Genomic DNA, 21,316 nt, shown 5'->3' with positions numbered 1-21,316 from the left:
TTTAAATCCAATAGGAATCAGTTTAAGCAAAATTGATATAAACTGCTCTTAAACTGGACTCAATCAGCTTACTTAAACTGCTGCAACTTTCTTATATAAAGCCTCACTTAACTACCCCACCCCCCTATTCTCAGTGGAATAAAGTGACCACAGAGTGCAAGGGTGGGATTGGAGGCCAACCTTACATAGGGAGCTCTGGTGATATTTTTTTCCTCATTCCCACCAATGAGTAAATTTGATGCCCCCATTCTATTCTTCTGTAATTGACAGTAATATAAAAAAGAAAGGTGTAGATAATTTACTTGCATAAGGTAGATTTTTTTTAAAGCGTGAATTCTGAGTTGGGATCTACTAAAATAGAATCATAGAATATTAGAGTTGGAAGGGACCTCAGGAGGTCATCTAGTCCAACCCTCTGCTCAAAGCAGGACTAACCTCAGCTAAATCATCCCAGCCAGGGCTTTGTCAAGCCACAGCTTAAAAACCTCTAAAAATGGAGATTCCACCACCTCCCTAGGTAACCCATTCCAGTGCTTCACCACCCTCCTAGTGAAAACCTTTTTCCTAATATCCAACCTAGACCTCCCCCACTGCAACTTGAGACCATTGCTCCTTGTTCTGTCATCTATTACCATTGAGAACAGCCTAGTTCCATCCTCCCTGGAACCCTCTTTCAGGTAGTTAAAGGCTGCTATGAAATCCCCCCCTCACTCTTCTCTTTTGCAGACTAAACAAGCCTAGTTCCCTCAGCCTCTCCTCATAAGTCTTGTGCTCCAGCCCCATAATCATTTTTGTTGCCCTCTGCTGGATTCTCTCCAATTTGTCCACATCCTTTTTGTAGTGGGGGTCCCAAAACTGGACACAATACTCCAAATGCAGCCTCACCAATGCCAAATAGAGGGGAATAATCACTTCGCTCGATCTGCTGGCAATGCTCCTACTAATGCAGCCCAATATGCTATTAGCCTTCTTGGCAACCAGGGCACATTGCTGACTCATATTCGGCTTCTCATCCACTGTAGCCCCCAGGTCCTTTTCTGCAGAACTGCTACTTAGCCCGTCGGTCCCCAGTCTGTAGCTGTGCATTAACCCCTGTGCCCTAGAATCTCACTAAATTCTATGTGGTCTGGAATTTTGAGCCAAATTTTGTTCTGTTATACCCATGCAAATCAATTTGGCCTTTTGTTTTCTTACTATGTGCAGAGTCTAAGAACACTGTTTGGACTATAAATGCGTAAATAATACACCATTTTCCAAAACATGAGTGAAATTGTCCCCACAAACTAGTGCTAGTTGAAATGTATGTATATATTCCAACTGGTGATACTAGTTCCATTCACTCATGCAGGGAAGCTGGCTGAGGCTAGGAAGTTGCCAGGAGCTAGAGTGTGGCTAAGGATGGAGCTGACTATTTTCTGTTTGTTTTATAACCTTTGTTTAAAGCAGCGGTGGTACTTGACCTGATTGTACCTGGCCTGAGTGGTACTCGGGAAAAAAAGGTTGAGAACCGCTGGTTTAAAGGAATAAACCTCCTTGAAAAGTCTGGGCGTGGGCAGCTGGTGCTTTGGAGCCTGGGAGAAGCAACAGCTGCTGGTGACAGGGTATTAGGAGCATATCCACTCAATTTTTGGGAGAAAAAAGGAGTTCATATAAAAACATTTTGGTGGGAGCAAAAACCAAAAAAAACAAAGAAAGGCAGGTGCTATAACACGCCCCTGAGGAATTCCTATGACCGGGGGGAGGGGGCTTCAGTGGTGTGCGGAATTGCACAGTGTGGCCCTGGGGCATATTCCTCTTTAGAAACGCGTGTGGCTGTATTCGTCAGTCCCGTTTGGGCCAAAGCCAGGGAGGGCCCAAGGAATTGAAAATATGGAGGGGGGGGGCCCGCACAGATCCGATGTCCATTGGGGCGGGGGGGACCCTGCGGGTGACTCACACCGCACAGACTCAGGGCAGGTGTCAAAGGTGGAGCACGAGCGAGCGAGCAGCGTGACGCCGCCCCCCCTCCCAAGTGGCTCCCCCTCCCAGCATGCAGCGCGGCAGGGGGCGCCGCGTGACGGTGACACCCCCTCCCCTCCCGGCCGCGCTGCACGCTGGGGGCTGTAGTGCGGCGCTGAGCCGGGGCGCCCCCAGGTGCGGGCAGTGGTGGCTCTGCGTCCTCCTCACCGCGCGCCGGCAGGGGAGGGCTCGCGCTCGGCAGGCGGCGGGGAGGCCGGCGGCAGGGCCGGGCGGCTGCGCAGTGCGGCTCCCTCCCTGCCGGGCTGGAGGCAGTTAACCAAACCGTCGCGGCGGCGGGTCAGTTCCGTGTTTACACGCCCACCCCGGGGAGCGGTGCGAGACCGAGAGCGGAGCGGAGCGGAGCGCGAGTCGCAGCAGGCGGGCAGGCAGCCTTCCCCCGCCGCGCTACGCCGGGCAGGGACTCGCCCCCGGCCCCCCTGGGCAGCAGGAGCTCCCCGGCCCCTCCAGACGGGGGTCCCTCGCCCTATCTCCCCCCCCCCCAGCAGGGCGCCTCTCCTCTTCCTCAGACACACACACACACACGCAGCAGCGGGGGGTGCTGCCCCACCCTACAGGGAGAGCTCTCCAGGTCCCCTTCCCACCGAAAAGGGGGCTCCCTGGTGCCCCCCCAGCAGTGAGTGCTGCCCCGTCCCCTACCGAGCAGGGGCTGCCCCTCCCCACACAGCTGGAGGTGCTGCCTCTGCTCCCGCGAGCAGCGGGGCTGCCCCTCTCCACACAGTAGGGGGTGCTGCTCCTCCCCCAGCGAACACGGGGGCTCTCCTGCCCCCCCAGCAGGGGGTGTTGCCGTGCTTTCCTGTCCCCCGGCATCGGAGAGTCTCTGATTCCCCCACCTCACCATCAAGGAGTTTCTCCCTTCCTGGGTCTCCCCCTGCGGGATGTTCTCTAGAAAGAGCCATGCCGATGTCAAGAAATCTACACAGAAAGCTCTGGATCCAAAGAAGGACGTACTGACCCGCCTCAAGCACCTCAAAGCGCTGCTGGGTGAGTGTGTGTGTGTGTGTGTGTGTGGAGGGGCAGCTGACAAGGTGCAGATAGACCCTGAGGGCTTTAGACTAAAAGACTGTGTGGGTGGGGTGTGGGGAGCGAGGAGCTATCAGTTGGTTCGCTAAATACTCTTTCCCCTCCCCACTATAGGGTTGTACCCTACTGGGTGCTGAATGTTGGTATCCTGAGATAGGGCCCAAATAAAAAGGGAATGAAAAGTGCCATAGTTCCTCTCGGTCGGTCACTTCCTGCTATTCAATGAATGGGTACATGGCTGAAATCCAGTTGCTCTGGTTCAGGGCATGGCTCTTACAAGCCAAGGGACTGCTGCTCCCAGGCTCTGAGGTCACCTGTGCTAAACGTCTGGTTGATTTATTTATTTATTTCTGTTGTGGTGGTGTATAAAGGCCCCAGTCAGGGACCCATCTTGCTAGGCACTAAATGCAAATCTAACAAAAAGACTTCCCCTACCCCAAACAGCTTGTAGTCTAAGCCTAGGATGAAGGATGACATGGATACCACAAAAGACTGGGAAGGGGGAACTTTCTCTCACTAGTTAAATCACAACCTTTCAGTGCAAGAGGGAGTTGGTTTTAAAATGCCCTTGAAATCTTTCTCCTTCCACCCCACCCCCCAAAAAGGGGGGGGGGGGGAGGATTTGTCTCCTTTGGCGTATATGAGCATTATCAGAGAATGGGGAAAACTGCTTTTGTTTCTGTCTCTGTTTTGTTTTTGTGGTTTAAAAAAACAACCTTAGTTTCATATCAGTTAATCAAAAAGATTGATTTTTATGTTATTCCTGATGGTAGCTGTACCATATAATAATCAAGAAAAAATTCTTTTCCAAATGAAATCCACTGATTAGTGTATACTGATGCTTAGGGCAAAGTTTAAGCAAGGGAATAGTTCTCTACATCCCACTTACTGTTTAATTGTTGATGTTCCAATAGAAGTAAACCACCCACACACTAGTAAATGTTACAACTAATGCTGTTATGATTAATGTCTCTTATATAAATTTAAGTAAATATCTTAAATTGTATTTGGATAAAAGGAAACGTGTGCTTTATAAAATCAAAATTCAGAATGTCTTAACTGTGGTCCTAAACTATTAATAGAAAAGAACACACTAGGATAGGTAAGACCTTTTAGGATGTTCCAGGATATGTAACAATATTATATCTAATGGAAGTGAAATATACATGTTCAAATCACTTTCAGAGCATTTGATGGAATACTTTATTCATACACAAATTAACCTGTGAATAGTATGTGAACAGGGTTTAGGGGGAGATTGAGAGAATGACAGGGGGAGTAAAAATGAAGGCTTCTTAAAATTAAATACCTGCTTTTAAAAAATAAATTTACATTTAAATGTGAATTTGATAACCTACATTGAGTCCTAAGCTTATTATGATCTATTAAAACCATTTGCCTTTAAATAAAACAAAACTATTCAAACAGTACTGATTTACTGACAAAGTTTTAAAGAAAGTCAAACCACTGAAATGGTGGGCAAGCACCTGGAAATTGCTGAAGTGCTAAAACCAATTTGACAGCAGTACCCTATTCTCCAGGTACAGAGAGAATATTTCTTCATTTTAGTTCATTCAACTAGTTTAGTTCAACTAGTTCATTCAAAGTTGAGACACCACTTGGGAGTTGAAAAAGTAGAAAAACTTGTTTTCCTCTTCTGATCTATGAATAACAAAGAGGTCTGAGGGGATAAGATCTACTAGTTCTAAAATCTTGAAGGATATGGTCACCAGAAAAAATTAGTTCAGTTCACTATATGTAATATTTCATTGTTTAATAAATCACTTAGCTTTAAGTGCAAAATGTGTTTTGAAAAACTTATTTTTATATATGTACCCAGTACTTTAAAGTGCTTTTATTTTACCAATGAACCAATTTTAAAATGCTGTTTTGTGCATTTTTAATTGCATTCCTATTTCATTTCCAAACCTAGCTTGACACAAATCATGAGTAAACAATTAATCATCTTGTAGATAAATGTCATTTACCATTTTCTAATATAATAAATCTATACAAATTAAGAATCTGAATAAATGTATATTAAGCTATTTAGTTGCTTAAATAAAGCTACATAGATTTAGTGTAGTTTTGGTTAGCAAAAAAGTGCCAACTTTAAAGTAAAGGCTATATTTAGTTGCAAATTAACATGTTTTAATGGGTATGCCAACCAATGAAAATTGACTTTCTTTATGAAAATAACTAAAAATATAAATACAGAACAAGATCAAAATCAAATATTTAAATGAAAGTTTCCTGCTTGCTGATTTAAAATGGTGATTTAAAATACTTTGTTTTAAATAAACACACTGGAGAACAAGTCCAAGGTTTTTCTCCCCAGACACTTAAATTAACAAAATACAAAATAACCTTTGCAGGATTAATTTCTTGTTGTGTCATATTTGTTGTATAGAATCAGTCTATGTTATGAAGACGTGATTGATAAAAGGCAATAAAACAGAAGAAACATTTACAGTCCAGTGATTATTTCCTGATGCCTTCAGTTCTCTGAAATAAAAGATTTTGCCCAAATACAGTCTTGTGACTTTCTATACCTTCTGAACATGTTCTGTTTATCAGTATAGAGAGAGTTGGTAAAAATAAACACAAACATAAGTAACCAAATTCTTGTAAACTTTTGTTAATTTGCTTAGTCGTTATCTGATTACTTTTGATTCTCGCTCAACCAAGAATATGAAAACATGCATCTTGGTTTTTAAGATAAGCAGGTGACATTATTACAGGGGGACTGGTTACATTTATATCCCCCTAAATAACTTTAAAAGCTATTCTTAGGCTAGAAATTTAATAGAAACTAAAAGTTTATGTAATTTTATAACGAGTGAAGGTTGGTAAGAGTAAAGTACACTGATGTCAGTCAAAAAATCCAAGCATATAAATCAAATAAATTAATAGTTAAGAATTTAAAAATACTGCCTAGATTAATGCATTCTCATTCATATAAAGACATTTCATCATAGCACAACCCTAACTCCAAACCATGGATTGCTGGGTGTTTTTTTAGATGTTTTTGCTCTTGAATTCAGTAGTTTTCTTTTAAGAGAGAGTCTTACATGGAACTATTATCAGCTAATATTTATCAATTGACATTGGAATTTTTTAGTGAAATACTTATTGTGGTCTGGGAATGATCTGGACTTGATTTGGATTTAATAGGAGGATTTTGTGTGAATTTACTGATGAAAGAATAGTATTTTTTCATCAGAGTGAAGGTTGTTGTGATTAAATGCATTTCTTTATACTTAGTAAATAAACACATTCTTATTGTGTGCGGTGTAAGTTTTGACGTCCTTAATTTTTCATTTCCACTGTTTGGTTTTGTAAGTAATGTGATAGGAAACTACATTGTTGTCACTTAAGAGTCTTAATTTCTATTTGAAACAAAGTTGCTGTTTTTTGGTTTTTTTTGTTCTTTGTAAAGATTTTGGAATTTCATAGTGTCTTGTTTTGTTTTAAACATTTACTTTTATTTTTAGTGTTTTCATTTATCTACACAATAGGAAATATAAAGAAGTGGGATGGGATGGATCACCAGATTAAACTGAGAGCTGAAAAGGGTTCCTTCAAAGCCCTGTCTCATTTGATATACCTCCGACAAGATACATTCCTCAGGTAGCTAAGTTCCCAAAACATGCATGTGCAGCATAGTCAAAGTTCACTCCAAATGTTGGATAAGTAAGCATGGGTGATGCAGGCACCTCCCCTTCAGGGAGCCTAGCCCTCTACCCTGCCCCTTCTGCCCAAGGCCCCACCCCACCTGAGCTCCCCCCCCACTCTCTCTGATTAGATCATTTGTGCAGCCCTGAACCCCAGCTGACCCGGTCTCTGGTGCTACCCAGCTGGTCTCTGGAGCAGTCCTGAGCCCAGGCTGCTCAGAGGAGCTGTGAGCCCTGCCACGGACTGCATGTGGCAAGCAGCGGGAGTGGGAGGGGATGGAGTGGAGGAGGGAAGAGGCTGGGCCACCACATCTTCCGCCCATGTAAGCAAATTTCAGATCCAAATCTGGAACCCACATAGGGTTTTTTCTCATAGCTAAAGCTTCCTTGCCAAATCAATGTACTTCTGTCCCTCGGTTACACCGTCTGAAAAATGTGGCTTTCCAGTTAGCTGGTATTTTTTCATTTGTAGATCTTTACTTTTCAGAGGTGAGTAAAAATTATCCCTGTTTTATGTTTGGCCTAGGTACAGCAAATTGAGCCTGTTTGTATTAGAAAGCTGCAGTTTGTGGCAAAGGTGTAGTTCTGTCAGGTCAGAGGTCTGTTCTCAGTGCTGCCTTAAACTTCTGTGTAATCTTTGGCAAGTCACTTAAGACCCAGGTTTAGGCTCCACTGTGATGAAGGTTAAGATTTTTGTCAGGGTTATTTTTAGTAAAAAGTCACGGACAGGTCACAGACAATAAACAAAAATTCATGGAGGCTCGTGACCTGTCCCTGACTTCTGTTAAAAATAACTGTGACAAAATGGAGTTGACTGTTTGAGAGCCTGAGCCTTGCTTGGGGTGGGGAAGGAGTCCAGCATCTGCTTTGGCTGACAGCAGCTAGGTCCCCGCTGCCTACAGTGACTCAGAGCTGCGGGGCTGCAGCTGGGAGCTTCGGGTCTGTGGGCCTTCCACTATCCTGCAAGGCTGGTGGCTTGGAGAAGCAGGGGCCCCATACAGTGGCTGAGAGCTCTGTGTCTGAAGTGGGTCCCCTTGTCCACAGCTCCGGGGCCAATGGCTCAGAGCTCCTGGTCCCCTCCCCCCACCTTTGGCAGCTGACAGCTCCGGCCATGCAACCCCAGCACTGAAGCAGAAAATGTCAAGAAGGTCTCTGGAAGTCACAAAATCCAAGATCTCTGTAACATAATCTTATCCTTAACTATGAGCCACAAAACTTCTGCTGACCCCTGTGGGTGTCTAAACTCATTCAAAGCTGAAGTTTTTAAGGTACAAGTTCCATAGACACCTATGTTTATGGAGATCCTGTTCAAATCCTTTCTTCCCCCCGCCTAAGGGGAGAAATTAACCTGGATCTTGGATATCACACATCTCAGGGAAGTGTTCTAACAGTTGGTCTAAAAATTATAAAGTGGGCACCACTTCCATCTTGTCTGGTTGTTTTGTGTGGAGTGAGGCAAGACACCTAACTAATTCCTGTAAGAAACTACTTAGGTACTTAAGCGACCTGAGTGGAGGAGACCGGTCCCTGCTTATGGATCCCTAAGCAGAGAGAGATGCCTCCCTGCAGCCTTGAATTAGGCACTGAATACTGTGAGAGAAGTGGGATTTATAATCTCTCTTTGGCATCTTCCATTGGCTATTTTATGATGCTCCCTGCCTAACGTTCTGTTTGTGGATTGCATTCTAAAGTGCCTATCTGTCTCCATTCACTGTATATGGCGCATAGGCTTCTAACTCAAGTTTTGTGGATCCCATTGTTCTGTGATTTTTCTATATGCTCAAAAGTTAGGCACCACAACGCTCACGGTTGCAATGCCTAAATTGCTTGTGGATCTGGGCCTTAAACACTTCCTTAGTTATCCCATTTTGAAAAATCCATTTTGAAAGTTTCTTCTCCACATGGACCTATGCATATTAAGGCAAAAGAGTATTTTAGTGGGGAATAATCTTACTATACTTTGTAGCTTCACTTTTGAAAAGTAGCCCCAGCTCTTTTGGATGTCAATGATGAAAATATTATCTTACCATATACTAGTTTTTTCATCTGTTTCATTGACCAAATGTCTAGTTGTCAGATATTTACAATATCTTAAACATTTTACTATTTCTGATCTTGAAAGCTGCCTCTTGCATGATCCAGTATCAAAATATAATGATGTTTTAAGTGTGTGGTATTGTGGTTGTGTTGGGCAGATGACAGGACACAAAGCAGTAACAGCCATTTTGCAAATTTTTAGGAAGAACCATAGTTAAATATTTTAATCCTGCTATCAATGACTTAACCCTATAATTTGATATCATAAAGATTCCTCCTCTTCCCTCCCCCCCCCGCCCTCTTTTGGGAGTCACAAAGGGGGTTCTTATGAGACTGGTTGTATGCTTAACCATAGCAAGTGTGTCCTCTTCTGTAATACAGCAACACACACCTGCAGAGCTGCAACCAGAAGCCTGGTCCTTCTATTTCTAAAATCCAAACTACCTCAATGAAAAGTAGATCTGTTTTTAGCTGTGAGCTGTGGTTTGCACGGGGGAGGGGTGCTCCCATCTTCCTCTGACTGCCTCTCAGTAAGCTGCAACAGAAGACCTGCTTGTAAGGGATCAGCACATCTTCCTTGCACAGGAAATACAGAGTAATTATATCTTTAAAGGACACTTAGGCTTTCGATTGGTTGAAATGTTAGAAAAACTGTCCTTTTGGTTATCTCTGAAAGTGGATTTTAGGATTTTTACAGTACTCACCCACTGCATTATAGGTTGCTGTCAGATTTCAAGATTCTAGCGCCAAAGAATCTAGACTGTGGTCTGTGAAGGACGGGGTGGTCACACAGCACTGATCAAAAGATTCCCCTCTGTCTCTTGTTGTGAAATTTCATTAAGATGGCTAAATATATTACTACTTTCCTAACATAATTTAACCATTTAAACAATTGCTTTAATTGCCACAAGAATACTGTGTGATCATGAATGAAAAGGTAGGTGATCCACCAGACAATCTGTTAGAAGCTGATCCAGCCCTTTGAAAAGTTTGAGAACACCTATGCTCAGTGAGAACATGGAAACTAACCATAATAAGGGTCTGTATTATATGAGATTATTGGACTTGTGAGTTGCCCATCACGGTGATATCTGAGCACACTTTTCATAGATTAGATTAAATATGCTGCCTAATCCAGGGAGATGTATTTTCATCATCTCCAGTAACACTAAGGCCTGGTCAACACTAGAAAATTAAGTGGGCTTAACTATGTCAGTCAGGAATGTGAAAAATCCACATCCTTCAGTGGTGGTTTTAAGCCGTCCTAAATCCCCATGTAACCAACGCTAGGCTGATGGAGGAATTCCTTCAGGGACCTAGCTATTGCCTCTTGGGGAGGTGGATTAGCCTAGGCAACAGGAGAACTTCTGTCAGTATAGGTAGTGTCTACACTGTAATGTTTTAAGTGTAGACATACCCTAAGGACAAATGATGTTTTCCACAGTGATAGGTGGCAAAGTTGTTGGAAAGTAAGTAGAAAATCTTACACCATGTTCTGAAAGTGTCCAGAATTGGACTTGTATATTGGCAGCAACAGATTCCAATATTGAAAATGTACTGTCAATGGCTCCTTTAAACTTTGCTATTGAGAATGATAGCCCAAGTGCTCCTGAACAAAATAGATGCTATCGTGGAACATAGAGAGAAGATTGCTCTCTGAGGTAGGTAGGATACTAGATTGTTTAGGAGTTGGTCAGTAGGCCATTTTTTTTTAAATAGGAAAAAACCCCAATTTTCTCCTCTCCTTCCACCCCAAATCTTAAAATTTTAAAACCACTATGTAAGGTTTCCTTGGCTTCTGTGGTATTTTGTGTACTAAATTGGACCTTTACTCTGCACGTTCGCTATGAATGAATGATATACAGCTGTTTGAGTCATAAGCTGCACCCATTCCTAAAAAGAAAAGCTGGTAAATAGAGTACCTGGATAGTTGTCCAGTTTTAAAGGTGATCTGTGCTTGCTAGCCAGCTTTGTAACTTTCTTAAATTGGAGATATGTAAAACAAAAACAATCAATCGGATTATGGAAGTCATAGTAAAAGCACCTCAAGGGATGAATTCAAAGAGACAGAGGAAAAAGCATGCCTGCTGCTGTCAAAATAAGCTTTTACATTTTTTTAAATTATAGGGTTGCCCCATTAGGCATATAATTCATGAAAATATGTGCTCCTTATAAAAATAGCAATATTAAATAGATATTTAAAGCTTTGTTTTAAATCAGTGTTTTGGGAAGTTCATATTCAATCATTTGAAATGTTAGGAATCTGTTTTGTTGTATCTACCAAGGTGAATCTTTTGTGAAACTGTCTGGCAGAAAGGTTATTTTCTTAAAGTAACAAAGGCAAGGCTTACAGTCCCTCAAATTATCTGCTTTCTGCTCTCCCACAATGAAAATATTTTTTTAAATGAGCAGGTAACTTTTTATTAATGTTCCCTGCTCAACTCACCAAACTGAGGTAGATAAAACCAATGCATCCATTCTGGGCTATATTTACACTCAAACTATGGTGTTTGTTTTGGTTTGTGGGTTTGCACGTCATGACTGCATACATTGTTCTGTTTCTCTGTTCTCCATTTCTCTGAGCCAGCAGGATATTGAAACTTATTTGAGTACTTCCATGAGAAGGATTCATAGCACTGCTGGCTTCCTGTGATGGAGCCGGTAGGCAGAGCAGGTGGCAAAATATGCATATTATCATGACATAGTGCACCTGTAAACCCCAAAAAAGATGGCAAAATATACCAGCATTCATATTGTGCCTTTTAAATTGTCCTGGTTCATGTAATAGGATATTTAATGTAATGCTTAATTTCTTAAAATACTATATTAAAACTATAGCCATGAAAAATGGAATTGTAAGGGACATAGGCAGTCTATCCTAATGGTCACAGCTGGGTTGGGGTTCACACGTTGGGGATGGTAGTAGGTGAGCAGGGCTTGGAGGAATTGCTAAAGCTGAGTTCAATAAGCAAGAGTAGGAGTAAAAGTCAGGCCAGGGGCAGAGACTGGAGACCAGAGGTAGTATCAGGCTGGAATCGGGAGGCAAGAATCAGGATCAGGCTGGGATCGGAGATCAGAGATCAGGAGACAAGGTGAGGTCTGGAGTCACAGCAGGCCCAAAGTCTATGGTGTTGTCCAGACAACTTCCTGGGTGCACCCTCCAGAGTTAAATAGGATGGTTGGCCAATCAAAGGGCCACAGGGTACTGTCATTCTGGGTATCTTGGGTAATTCTCCACAGTGCTCCCTGGTTGTGGCTCAGCATGGCCTCCCAGTGGCACTGTAGCAACGTCGGGTTCCCAGCTCTGTAGACCTGGGTTCTAGTTCTTGCATCATTATAGGAATAGAGAATGAACCTGCTGCTTTTATCCACCATAAATATAATTAGCACCTTCTTGAGTTCGGTACGATCTAAATTTTGGTTTTCAGAGCATTTGCCTCTAATGTGGTATGGGAAAAGTAGAAATGGGATATGAATAACTAATAATTTCTATCAGTAGAGATCAATTTGCAAATTACTGACATATGCTGTGCTTTGTTGTAAGTAACAACAAAAATAGCAAGAAAATTATTTCTTCTAAAATGGAATGACATTTAGACTAACCAAAATGTTGAGTTTTATTGGCAGTTTTTTGCATTGCATTTATATTTATCACATTTTTTTTGTTATGCAACTGTAGATTTTTATTTCCTGAATATTAGAATTCTGAATGTATTCTGTACAAAAATGTACAACTCTCTGCTTATCAATGATAGCTGTTGCCACTGATGGCTGATTAGTGATTGATCTTTGCTAATGTTTTTTTACAGTGTATATTTTAGTGTATTAAGTTTCTGAGGCCATGTCTGTGCTACAAAATTATGTCAACCTAACTGAAGTCGGCATATAGCCACCACAGTTATTAAATTGCTTATGTGTGTGCACACTTGGCTCCTTGTGTCAGTGGTGTGCATCCTCACCAGGAGGGCTTGTATCAATTGTATTGTTATTGTGGGGCATTGGGGGACAGCTCCTGGAGGCTAGTAACAGTTGATGTAAGCAACTTTGACACTGCATCTACCTAATTTCATTGAATGTGACTTTACACCACTTGGGGAAGTAGTGTTACTAAATTGGGATAGAGAGGCACTTCCATTGGTGGGAGCCGAATTTAAGTGAAGACACTTGCACAGCTAAGTTGATGCAATCATTCAAAGAATAAAATAAAAGTCAAGATTGCAAGCAATTTAAAACCTAAAAGCAGGTAAGCCTCCTGGGTCATCTTCAGTCCATGCATTATGTTTTCCGGGACAATGGGTAAAACATCTTCCCCATAAAAAGACAAAAAGTGGGGAAATGTAGTAGAAAGTGAGACTGATACATGAGGCTAGCATAACAGGCCTGGTGTGAGGCCTAAGGCCTGAGATAAAGTAGTAGCTGGGCCCTGCTGTTATAAAGCAAAGTTAGCAGAAGTCAGACTGTGAACCTGCTGGCAAGTTCACACAATCTGGCAAGAACAGTGTTGGTATTGCCAAAACATACATTCCTGAGGAAGTTCTAGGCACAGAACACTCACGCAAGCACATTCCAGAAAGGTGGTAACAGAGCACCTCTGGTACCAATTCTAAGCTAACATGCTTACGCTTCTTTTAGATAAGGTCAGGATGAAAGTATGATGGATAGAGATGTTTTGATCAAATCCACATGTACAAGGTAAAGGATGATATTTAGCTATTCAGAAGGGTAGTACAAAACTTGTTTGTATCACTGTATAAAAGAGGGTATCCGAGGGATTCTCTTTGTCCGGTTAAGTGGGGAATGGAAAGTCCCGCCATTCACTGAGCTGTATCCATTGTCACGGGCATACATGTCTTAGTGTCCTGTGGAGTCTACCAAGTGCTATTACCGTGATTTGTTGGCAATAAATCTGGCCAGGTGCCTTCACTATTGAATTCGGGTCTGTGTGCTTTATTGGGCAGTTCACTCAAGGTCTGCTGCATCCACTATCTGCGCAGTGTGGGAGCAGCACACTGAAAGAACACACAGCCAACACCTGACAACAAAATGTATTTAAAAGGGTTTTTACTGAAATTGCAGCCCAGTGTTTCTGGTATAATGAGAAAATTGAGTTTCATATGTGTTAGGAAATAATTTAAAAGTTTTAGAATTGTTTAGAATATTGGGGGGAATGGCAATGGGTTGAGTCACTGGTGATTAGAGAAGAGTTTGACCCATGGAACTTTTAACAAACAAAGCTAGAATGTAGATGCTTCTAGAAGATGGGCAAGGTGTCTGATAACATGGTTTTGTATGAAGCATGCAATCTTAACTTTTATTTTAGTCTTCAAATGGTTGAATTCAATAGGTGGCTGTTTCTCATTCTAACTGTAGTTAATCTGAAAGCTGCTGATCAATAATAAAAATGGTAATAGTTTAGATATGTTAAAACAGTTAAATTCATGTACTAATGATATGAAGTTGAAGGGAGGGGTAGGAACAAAGAAATTGAATGGACTGAAGTGATGAAAACAATTTTAATGTGAATAGAATATTGTCAAAAGTGAAGTAACAAGAAAATTGGTGCTCAGCTTTAAAAAAGTGCAAAAAATTTATTGGTCTCTTTGTATTCATAAAGATCAAATAAGATAGTGAATGAAACTTTCATTATTGAAATTGAAGAAGAGAACATTGAGCTTGATCCTTCAGGTGCTATATCTGATGCCGTCATCAAAATGTAGCCATGACAATGATTTTATGTGTCTGTTCCAGTCTTTCTAGCAACTCTTCATCATTAGTTTAATTGAGAAACAGTCTCTGTTCTTCCTTACACCCAAAAATGACAAAGGCTCAATCTGTGATAACCATAGCTGCCATTACTAAAAATCAGGGTTTTAAACGAAGAGTAAACCAAATAGAGCTGGGAAGTGGGCAGAACCACAGAAACTGAGGGGGAGGCAATCACAACAAGGAAGGAGTCTGCAAGGTTAACAAATACCATAGACATTGCTGTTTCATTTGGCTAGGAAAGTTTCACTGGAAAAAAATGGAAGCCACGGCTTCCCTGGAGCTTCCAACTCATGTTGGCCCGGAAAGGCAAAATTGAAGTTAGAATTCCGCCACCAGACAAGCCTTATGTGTTTGGCTCACTGTCTATTCATTTCTTTCTTTACTGTTCTGACCATCTGAGAAAACTCCATTCAGCAGTGTAAGAATCAATGCTGATAGAAGCAATGTGTCCATGTTCCAGGGGTGGCCAAACCATGGCTCGTGAGCTGCATGCGGCTCTTTTATAGTTAATGTACGGCTCGTAGAGCCCTTCACACCTTCTCCCCCTCCATTCTCCACCTACCAAGAGGGAGCTTGGGGCTTCTGCCCTGGAGCAGGGTAATGGGGCTAGAGGCTTCTGCCCAGCAAGGAGGGGGGTCTCAGGGCTTCAGCCTGCAGGGTACGGCTACTTGGGCTCAGGGTTTTAGCAGGAGCGCACCCCACGGTGCTGAAGCCCCAAGGCCCAGCAAGCACATCCCGTGGGGCTGAAGCCCCAAGACCCTCCCCCTTCTCTGCAGGGCAGAAGTCCCTAACCTCACCACTCTGTCACAGGGCTGAAGCCCCGAGCTCAGGTAAGTGAGCCCCGGCTCTTGAATTTTTGAAGATTGTCGTATGTGGCTCGGAGGTTCAGCAAGTTTGCCCACCCCTGCTATATTCCTCTCATTGCTGTGGGGATACACAGTGTGGAGGACAGTCATGATTTTCCAGTGGGTGCAACAAAGTAAGGAAATCCAGTGATCCAACATACACCAGCATTCAGAATTTTTTTATATCTATTGATCATTTGCCCCAGGACTGGCAACTTTTGTGCACAATTTCAGCAGAACCTTAATTATACTGGAATTGGCTGTCACTGGTGCAGTAAAAAGGGAGTGTTGCTGTTGAGTGCCCTTTTGACTTTTTTGTCATTCAAAGTTGCAAATTGTTTTTCTGTACTCTGCAAGAGAATTATAGGAACAAAATAGCTTAGAAGGAAGAGGATGTAGCTATAAAAACGTATGCTTATCTCCGAATAACAATAATAAGTTTGTGAGTGGTTATCTACTCCCTTTTCATGAGTTTATTTTTTGATTAGGCATTCCACCCCTCAAAACCCCCTTCCTCTTGAATAGAAGGGAAAGTTTTTATGACCTCATCTCTTTTATGTGAAATCCTATAAATGGAAGCCTTGTTTTCTACTAGCTGTTGTATTTAACAGAGACATTCAGAGAGGAATAAAACATTTAATTTGCAAATTCAGGACTTGCATTTGTAGGAAACAATTGGCACATAAAACACTTTCCATGGATAGATCACTTTCACAGTAGACTATTTTTTAAAAAAATCTTTGCTTTTCAAAATGTACAAATAGCAAGTCAACCAAAACTTTTAAGGCAGAGTATTTTCATTTTATCTTCTAAAATTGTACAATGTTGTGGGCCTTCTTTTTCCAATTAGTTTCTCTAACCTTGAAGGAAATAATGAATGGCCCCTTGAAAAATGGTACTACAGTAGAGAGGAACATGGGACAACAGAACATGTATTGTCTACTGTGCTGTTATTCCCAGTGCATTGTTAGATGTATTCTTTTTGGGGTTGGCTCTACCATGACCAGGATGGATAAAAATTGATTAAATAATGTTTTTGAAAAATTAAATATATTTTTCTTTAAAAATTAACTTGCTTATAATTAAATGTGAAATTACGACTACCTATCTTAAGGCCTACTGTATAATCCATGAATGTAAATAAACAAGATACCATATCAACAGTTCCTCAAATTTTAATGAATTAAAGGGTGCTACTGCTTTTTTTTTAAATTACATAACGACTTGGGGTGAAACATCTCAAACTTTTGAGGCCAGCTCAAGCTTTCTAAATATGTCACAGTGTCATGTACTGCATTAAGTACATTATTTTCAGTCTTTACAATGGGGCGAGTGCTTGTCTTTACCTTTTTCCAAATATAAGTACTTCAGTTTCTGTTGTGCAGAAGAGGTTTTCTTTAATTACTTTTGGTTTCATCTTAGTGAGCACATGCAGAGTTTTTTCTTTATTTGGACTGATTCATTCAAAGTTGACAAACAGATTGGGAGTTGAAAAAATAGGCAAGCTTTTCTTCCAGTCTATAAACTAAAACCAGTTGGGAGAGGATGAGAGCTAATTCTAAAACTTTGGGGGACATGAGACCAGATTTTCAAAGGTATTTAGGCAACTCAGAATGCAGATAGATGCCTAGGGGGATTTTCAAAAATCTGGATTTTAAGGTGCTGAAAAATGTGACCCATGGTGACCAGAAGCAGTCTGGCAATTCATTAACTATAGATAATAGTTCCTATGTTTTAATAAATGAGTTTTTAAATATAAAAATATTTTGATAAACTTATTTATTTCTTATGTCTCGAGCACTTTTAAGGTAGCTTTGTTTGTTCTAGTTAAATAATCTTAATGCTTTTTTGGCTTTTTAATTGGATTCCAATTTCCATTCAGAAGCAGCTTGACACACAAGTATAAAAATCATCTAGTAAATAAATTTCATTCACCATTTTCTAACAATAAAAAAAGTAAAAATGAAGAATCTGAACAAATGTATATTGAGCTTTATAATTGCTTTAAATACATGTGCATAGTGTATTGTCCTGGTTAGCAAAAAGTACCAAATTTAGGGAAAAGACTATATTTATTGGGGAATTAGCTCAAGTGGTATAGCGCTCGCTTAGCATGCGAGAGGCAGCGGGATCGATGCCCGCGTTCTCCTGCAGCACATGACCTCCCCCCCTCTCCCTGTTACCTTGCTATCTAATCAACGTATTTTAATGGTGTGCCAGTCAGCTACACTGAACTTTCCTTTAGGAAAATAATTAAAAAAATACAAATGCAAAACAAGTATAAATCGATTTAAATTGTTTTCTAGCTTGTTGATTTAAAAACAATGATTTAAATAATTTTGATTTAAATCAATCCTCTCTGACCATGATTTTTAGGCAAGTATATACACTGGAGTGCCTTATTGTATACTAGTGATGACCTGTGGCTTTGCCACTCAAATTTATGATTTTATGGTACATGTCAATGAGTGTATGGTGCTGGGAGATTTTGTGTTGATTTCTGCCGGTGGCAAATGAGAGGTGTTTTCTACAGTGAAGGGCTATCTGTGTTTGGGGTTCTTGTGTGTGCTGATTGTGTGATTTGTTTTGAAGAACTAGGGTAGTTGGGCCAAGTAATACACCATTTTTACATTCCCCCTCACTCAACCAATGAAACTGTTGCATGTAAATTAGGTAAATTCCTAAGTTAGGTGAATTCCAAGAGACTTGGAATGGTTCTCTCATTACAAGAAGTAATTGTCACTGTTCACACATTCTCACCTTCTAATCAATGGTTGTGAATAGGCCACATCTACTCTAAGTGAATGGACTTTGCTAACACCTATCCTCCCCATTGTTGTTCCTTACACTTGGATGTATATACATACTCCCTATCTGATTTCTTTTTCTTGCATCTGACGAAGTGGGTTGCAGCCCACAAAAGCTTATGCCTGCAGAAATTAAATTTGTTACTCTTTAAAGTGCTACAGTACTCTCGTTGTTTTTACAGACAGGTCAGCAATCCTGGAATCTTATTATGTAGATAAGCAGTAGTTTTGTGTACATAAATGATAAAGATTAACAGACTTTTATGGTGATATCAGTTTTTCTGTTAGGTTTATGATGACCTAATGCAGGGTAGACATGTTTGTGTCACAAAAGAATTGCTCAGTGAAGAGATCATTTGCGAAGCAGACAGAGATAGAATACACAGGGGGATCCTTCTTGCTCTGTTTCTCTAAGCTGTTGGGTGGAGGAACCTAATAATATTTGTGGTGCTAAACAAGCATTAATTCTGTTGTGAGCTAGGGGAATATTCTTGCCATTTAACAGGTGGGAAAGCAGACGCACAAAGATATCGAAGCCAACATTTTCAAATATAGACCACTTATTTAGCTGTATGACTTTAAGGTGTTGAGTACATGTTGACTTAACAGGAGGTCTGGGTGCTCTGTATTTCTGAAAATCAGACCACTTACTAGGATAATAAATTAGGGTTTTTTTTAAATCATTCTGAATATACTGTATACATTGACTTGCTAAACATATTAGATTATAATGTAGCTTTTGAAAAAAAATATAAACATATTGATTCTACAAAAATATAGTAAATTATTTTAGTATTGTAAAATGTGATCTTGCTGATATTAAGGTGTGCTCAAAATTTGATATTTCAATAAGAAATATCTTTCTGAGATAGATTATAATTTTATATATATACATATTTATTTATATATATATATTTAATTAAAACTATCCATTGCACCAGATTCTCTCAGCACTCCTCTGTACCAGGTTTAGTGTCCCCGTTGTTCAACAATGAGAAGTCGGACTACCAACTTCTGATGTCCAGATTCATTCTTCTCATAAAAACAAATTATGATGAGAAACCAAATAAAGATACAAAAACTAACCCACTGTGAAATTTTGCCAGATTGGCCATCTATGTCTAGAGAAAAACAGGCATTTAACTGTTCCATTCAAAGCACACAGAGCACAACCCTAACTGTAGAGTCAGTACCAGGCACCTCTGTAATGTAATTTTATATTGGTGAGTTTCCCTGCTGTCTTTGCAGCAGAATTTGACTAAGGAATGTTATTAATAGAGATCTGCACATCTTCTTAGATTTGTGGTGCACACAGTCATTTGGTGCACCAAATTAATTCTGGTGGCTTCTTTTAACTACACATGGAACAATATCCATGCATAATTTATATTTGCAATCACTGCAGTTTTACTTGCAATTATTTTTGCACATGTAGCTGGCTGGCTACACCTTGCTGGCTCTCTGTCTGTTTACCACAAATGTATGTATGAGTTTGAGTGTCTGGACCCCATTGTTGTTGTTTATTATTATTATTATTATTATTATTTGTAAATGATGGGACAAAACTTATGTTTGAAGGATTGGGAACTATTTTCCTGAAAATATCCATTTTTCTTCAGCTCCCTTTCGTAAAGGAAAGTGGAAGAACATTTAAATATCCACTTTTAAACATTAGTAATGCAGGGTAAAGTTCTTAAATATTTTATAGAAAATAATGTGACAGTTATATTATTGCTACATTAATAGAAGATTTTTCATGCTATTTTCAATGGGGAAAATACTGACTTCATACTTCATACCAGTGTTTGTAAGTTATATTGTCTTGTCTTATCTTTTTTTTCTTAATTTTTCAGATATTGCGGATGGAAGTGACCTGAAGCAATTTTTTGAGATCAACTATTCTCAAATTTATTTTATCTTCTATGAAAATTTCATAACACTGGAAAATAGTTTGAAACAAAAAGGTAATCTGTCCTGCAGTTTTGCCAGGATTTTTGATAAATCTTCAAGTGTTCTTAGCCAGTTTCAAAAGCATTCCAATAGAGCACACTCTCTAATTGGTATGTCTTCCATACCTCACTGTATTCATAGTGCTGTCATAGTTCCATACATTATAATATTTTATAGTACCCTTAGTATCAAGACTGTTAAATTTTAAGTTTTTAAGTACTTAAGCTTCATTTTGTAAACTTAAGCCAGATAAAGTAACCTGTTAAAGCAACTTAGGAGCATTCCCTTTAACATCTGATTTTTTTTTCTAAGAATTTGGATTTACAAATCTTAAAGGGAAACTGCTTAGAACGATCAATTGATATATATTCCAGTCAAAACAGAAGCAGTTATAGGTACATGCAAAAATCATGACCTACAACAAAGCATTTAAAAAACACTTGTAGGTATGGGGATATTACTGGCTTAACTATTACTAATTTAAAATCCATTGACCATTGTGTCCTTGACTTTCCACTTAGCAATAAACAATTCTATCCATATTTCCAAATTCAATGTTTTTTTTGAAACTTCATTGAAACTATGAATTAAAGAGGAAAATAAGACCTGTCAAGAATAATGAAAGGGCATATTGCAAATATCTAATTTTATTTCTAAAATAATGCTTCATATGACACCGATCTTAAGGTGGCATGCCAGATTGCTGACAAGTACAAGGAGTTTTCAGAACCCCCGTAAATGCCAGTTTTCACACTTAGTGAGCATGGACATTTCAGTCCAGATCCACAGAGTGACTGAAGTGTTGCCTTTCCTAACTTTTAGATGCCTAGAAAATCATTTAACAACAGTGGAATCAACAAAGCCTGAATTGGGCACTGAGGCTCCCTGTTCAATGCATGGGAGGAGATAGACAACTAAGAATAGGATCCAAAAAAGCTAGCCTGTTAGGTGGTGTGCTGCCTAAGCTAGCTAATGGGAGATGCCAATAAGGGAGGTGTCTTAAGCCCCTCCCACAGAGTTCAGTGCGGAAGTCAGGGCTCCAGGGAAATTCCTATCTCTGCTTGAGATCCACCACCATGAACCCTCTACTGGGGTAAGATGCCCTCCTGAAGTAAGATAAGGAACCCTTATTCCATGCAAAATGACTGGGGATTGGGGTGGAGGAGGAGGCTGCAGAGGCAGCAGACGCCTCCCTTAT

The 21,316-nt window shown here is 40.3% G+C and overlaps 1 protein-coding gene across 7 annotated transcripts in view; it reads left to right on the top strand.

The window, feature by feature from the left end:
- Window positions 1-2,581: 2,581 nt before the first annotated feature.
- Window positions 2,582-21,316, top strand: part of RALGAPA2 (Ral GTPase activating protein catalytic subunit alpha 2) — a 346,401-nt gene continuing 327,666 nt past the window's right edge. For all 7 annotated transcript variants that reach the window (XR_010917130.1, XM_067532894.1, XM_067532900.1 and 4 more), the window contains exons 1-2: window positions 2,582-3,000; window positions 20,022-20,132. Coding sequence is in view for 6 of the 7 variants with exons in the window: in XM_067532894.1 (XP_067388995.1) it covers window positions 2,895-3,000; window positions 20,022-20,132 (217 nt within the window). In the remaining variant the exon portion in view is untranslated. The remainder of the gene's footprint in view (window positions 3,001-20,021; window positions 20,133-21,316) is intronic.

Source organism: Emydura macquarii, unplaced genomic scaffold, assembly GCF_026122565.2.
Source record: "Emydura macquarii macquarii isolate MOO-44397 ecotype Brisbane River unplaced genomic scaffold, CSIRO-AGI_Emac_v2 contig_3305, whole genome shotgun sequence".
Lineage (NCBI taxonomy): Eukaryota > Metazoa > Chordata > Testudines > Chelidae > Emydura > Emydura macquarii.
Note: the sequence above shows the minus strand (reverse complement) of the source record. Positions and strands in the feature narration are given on the sequence as shown.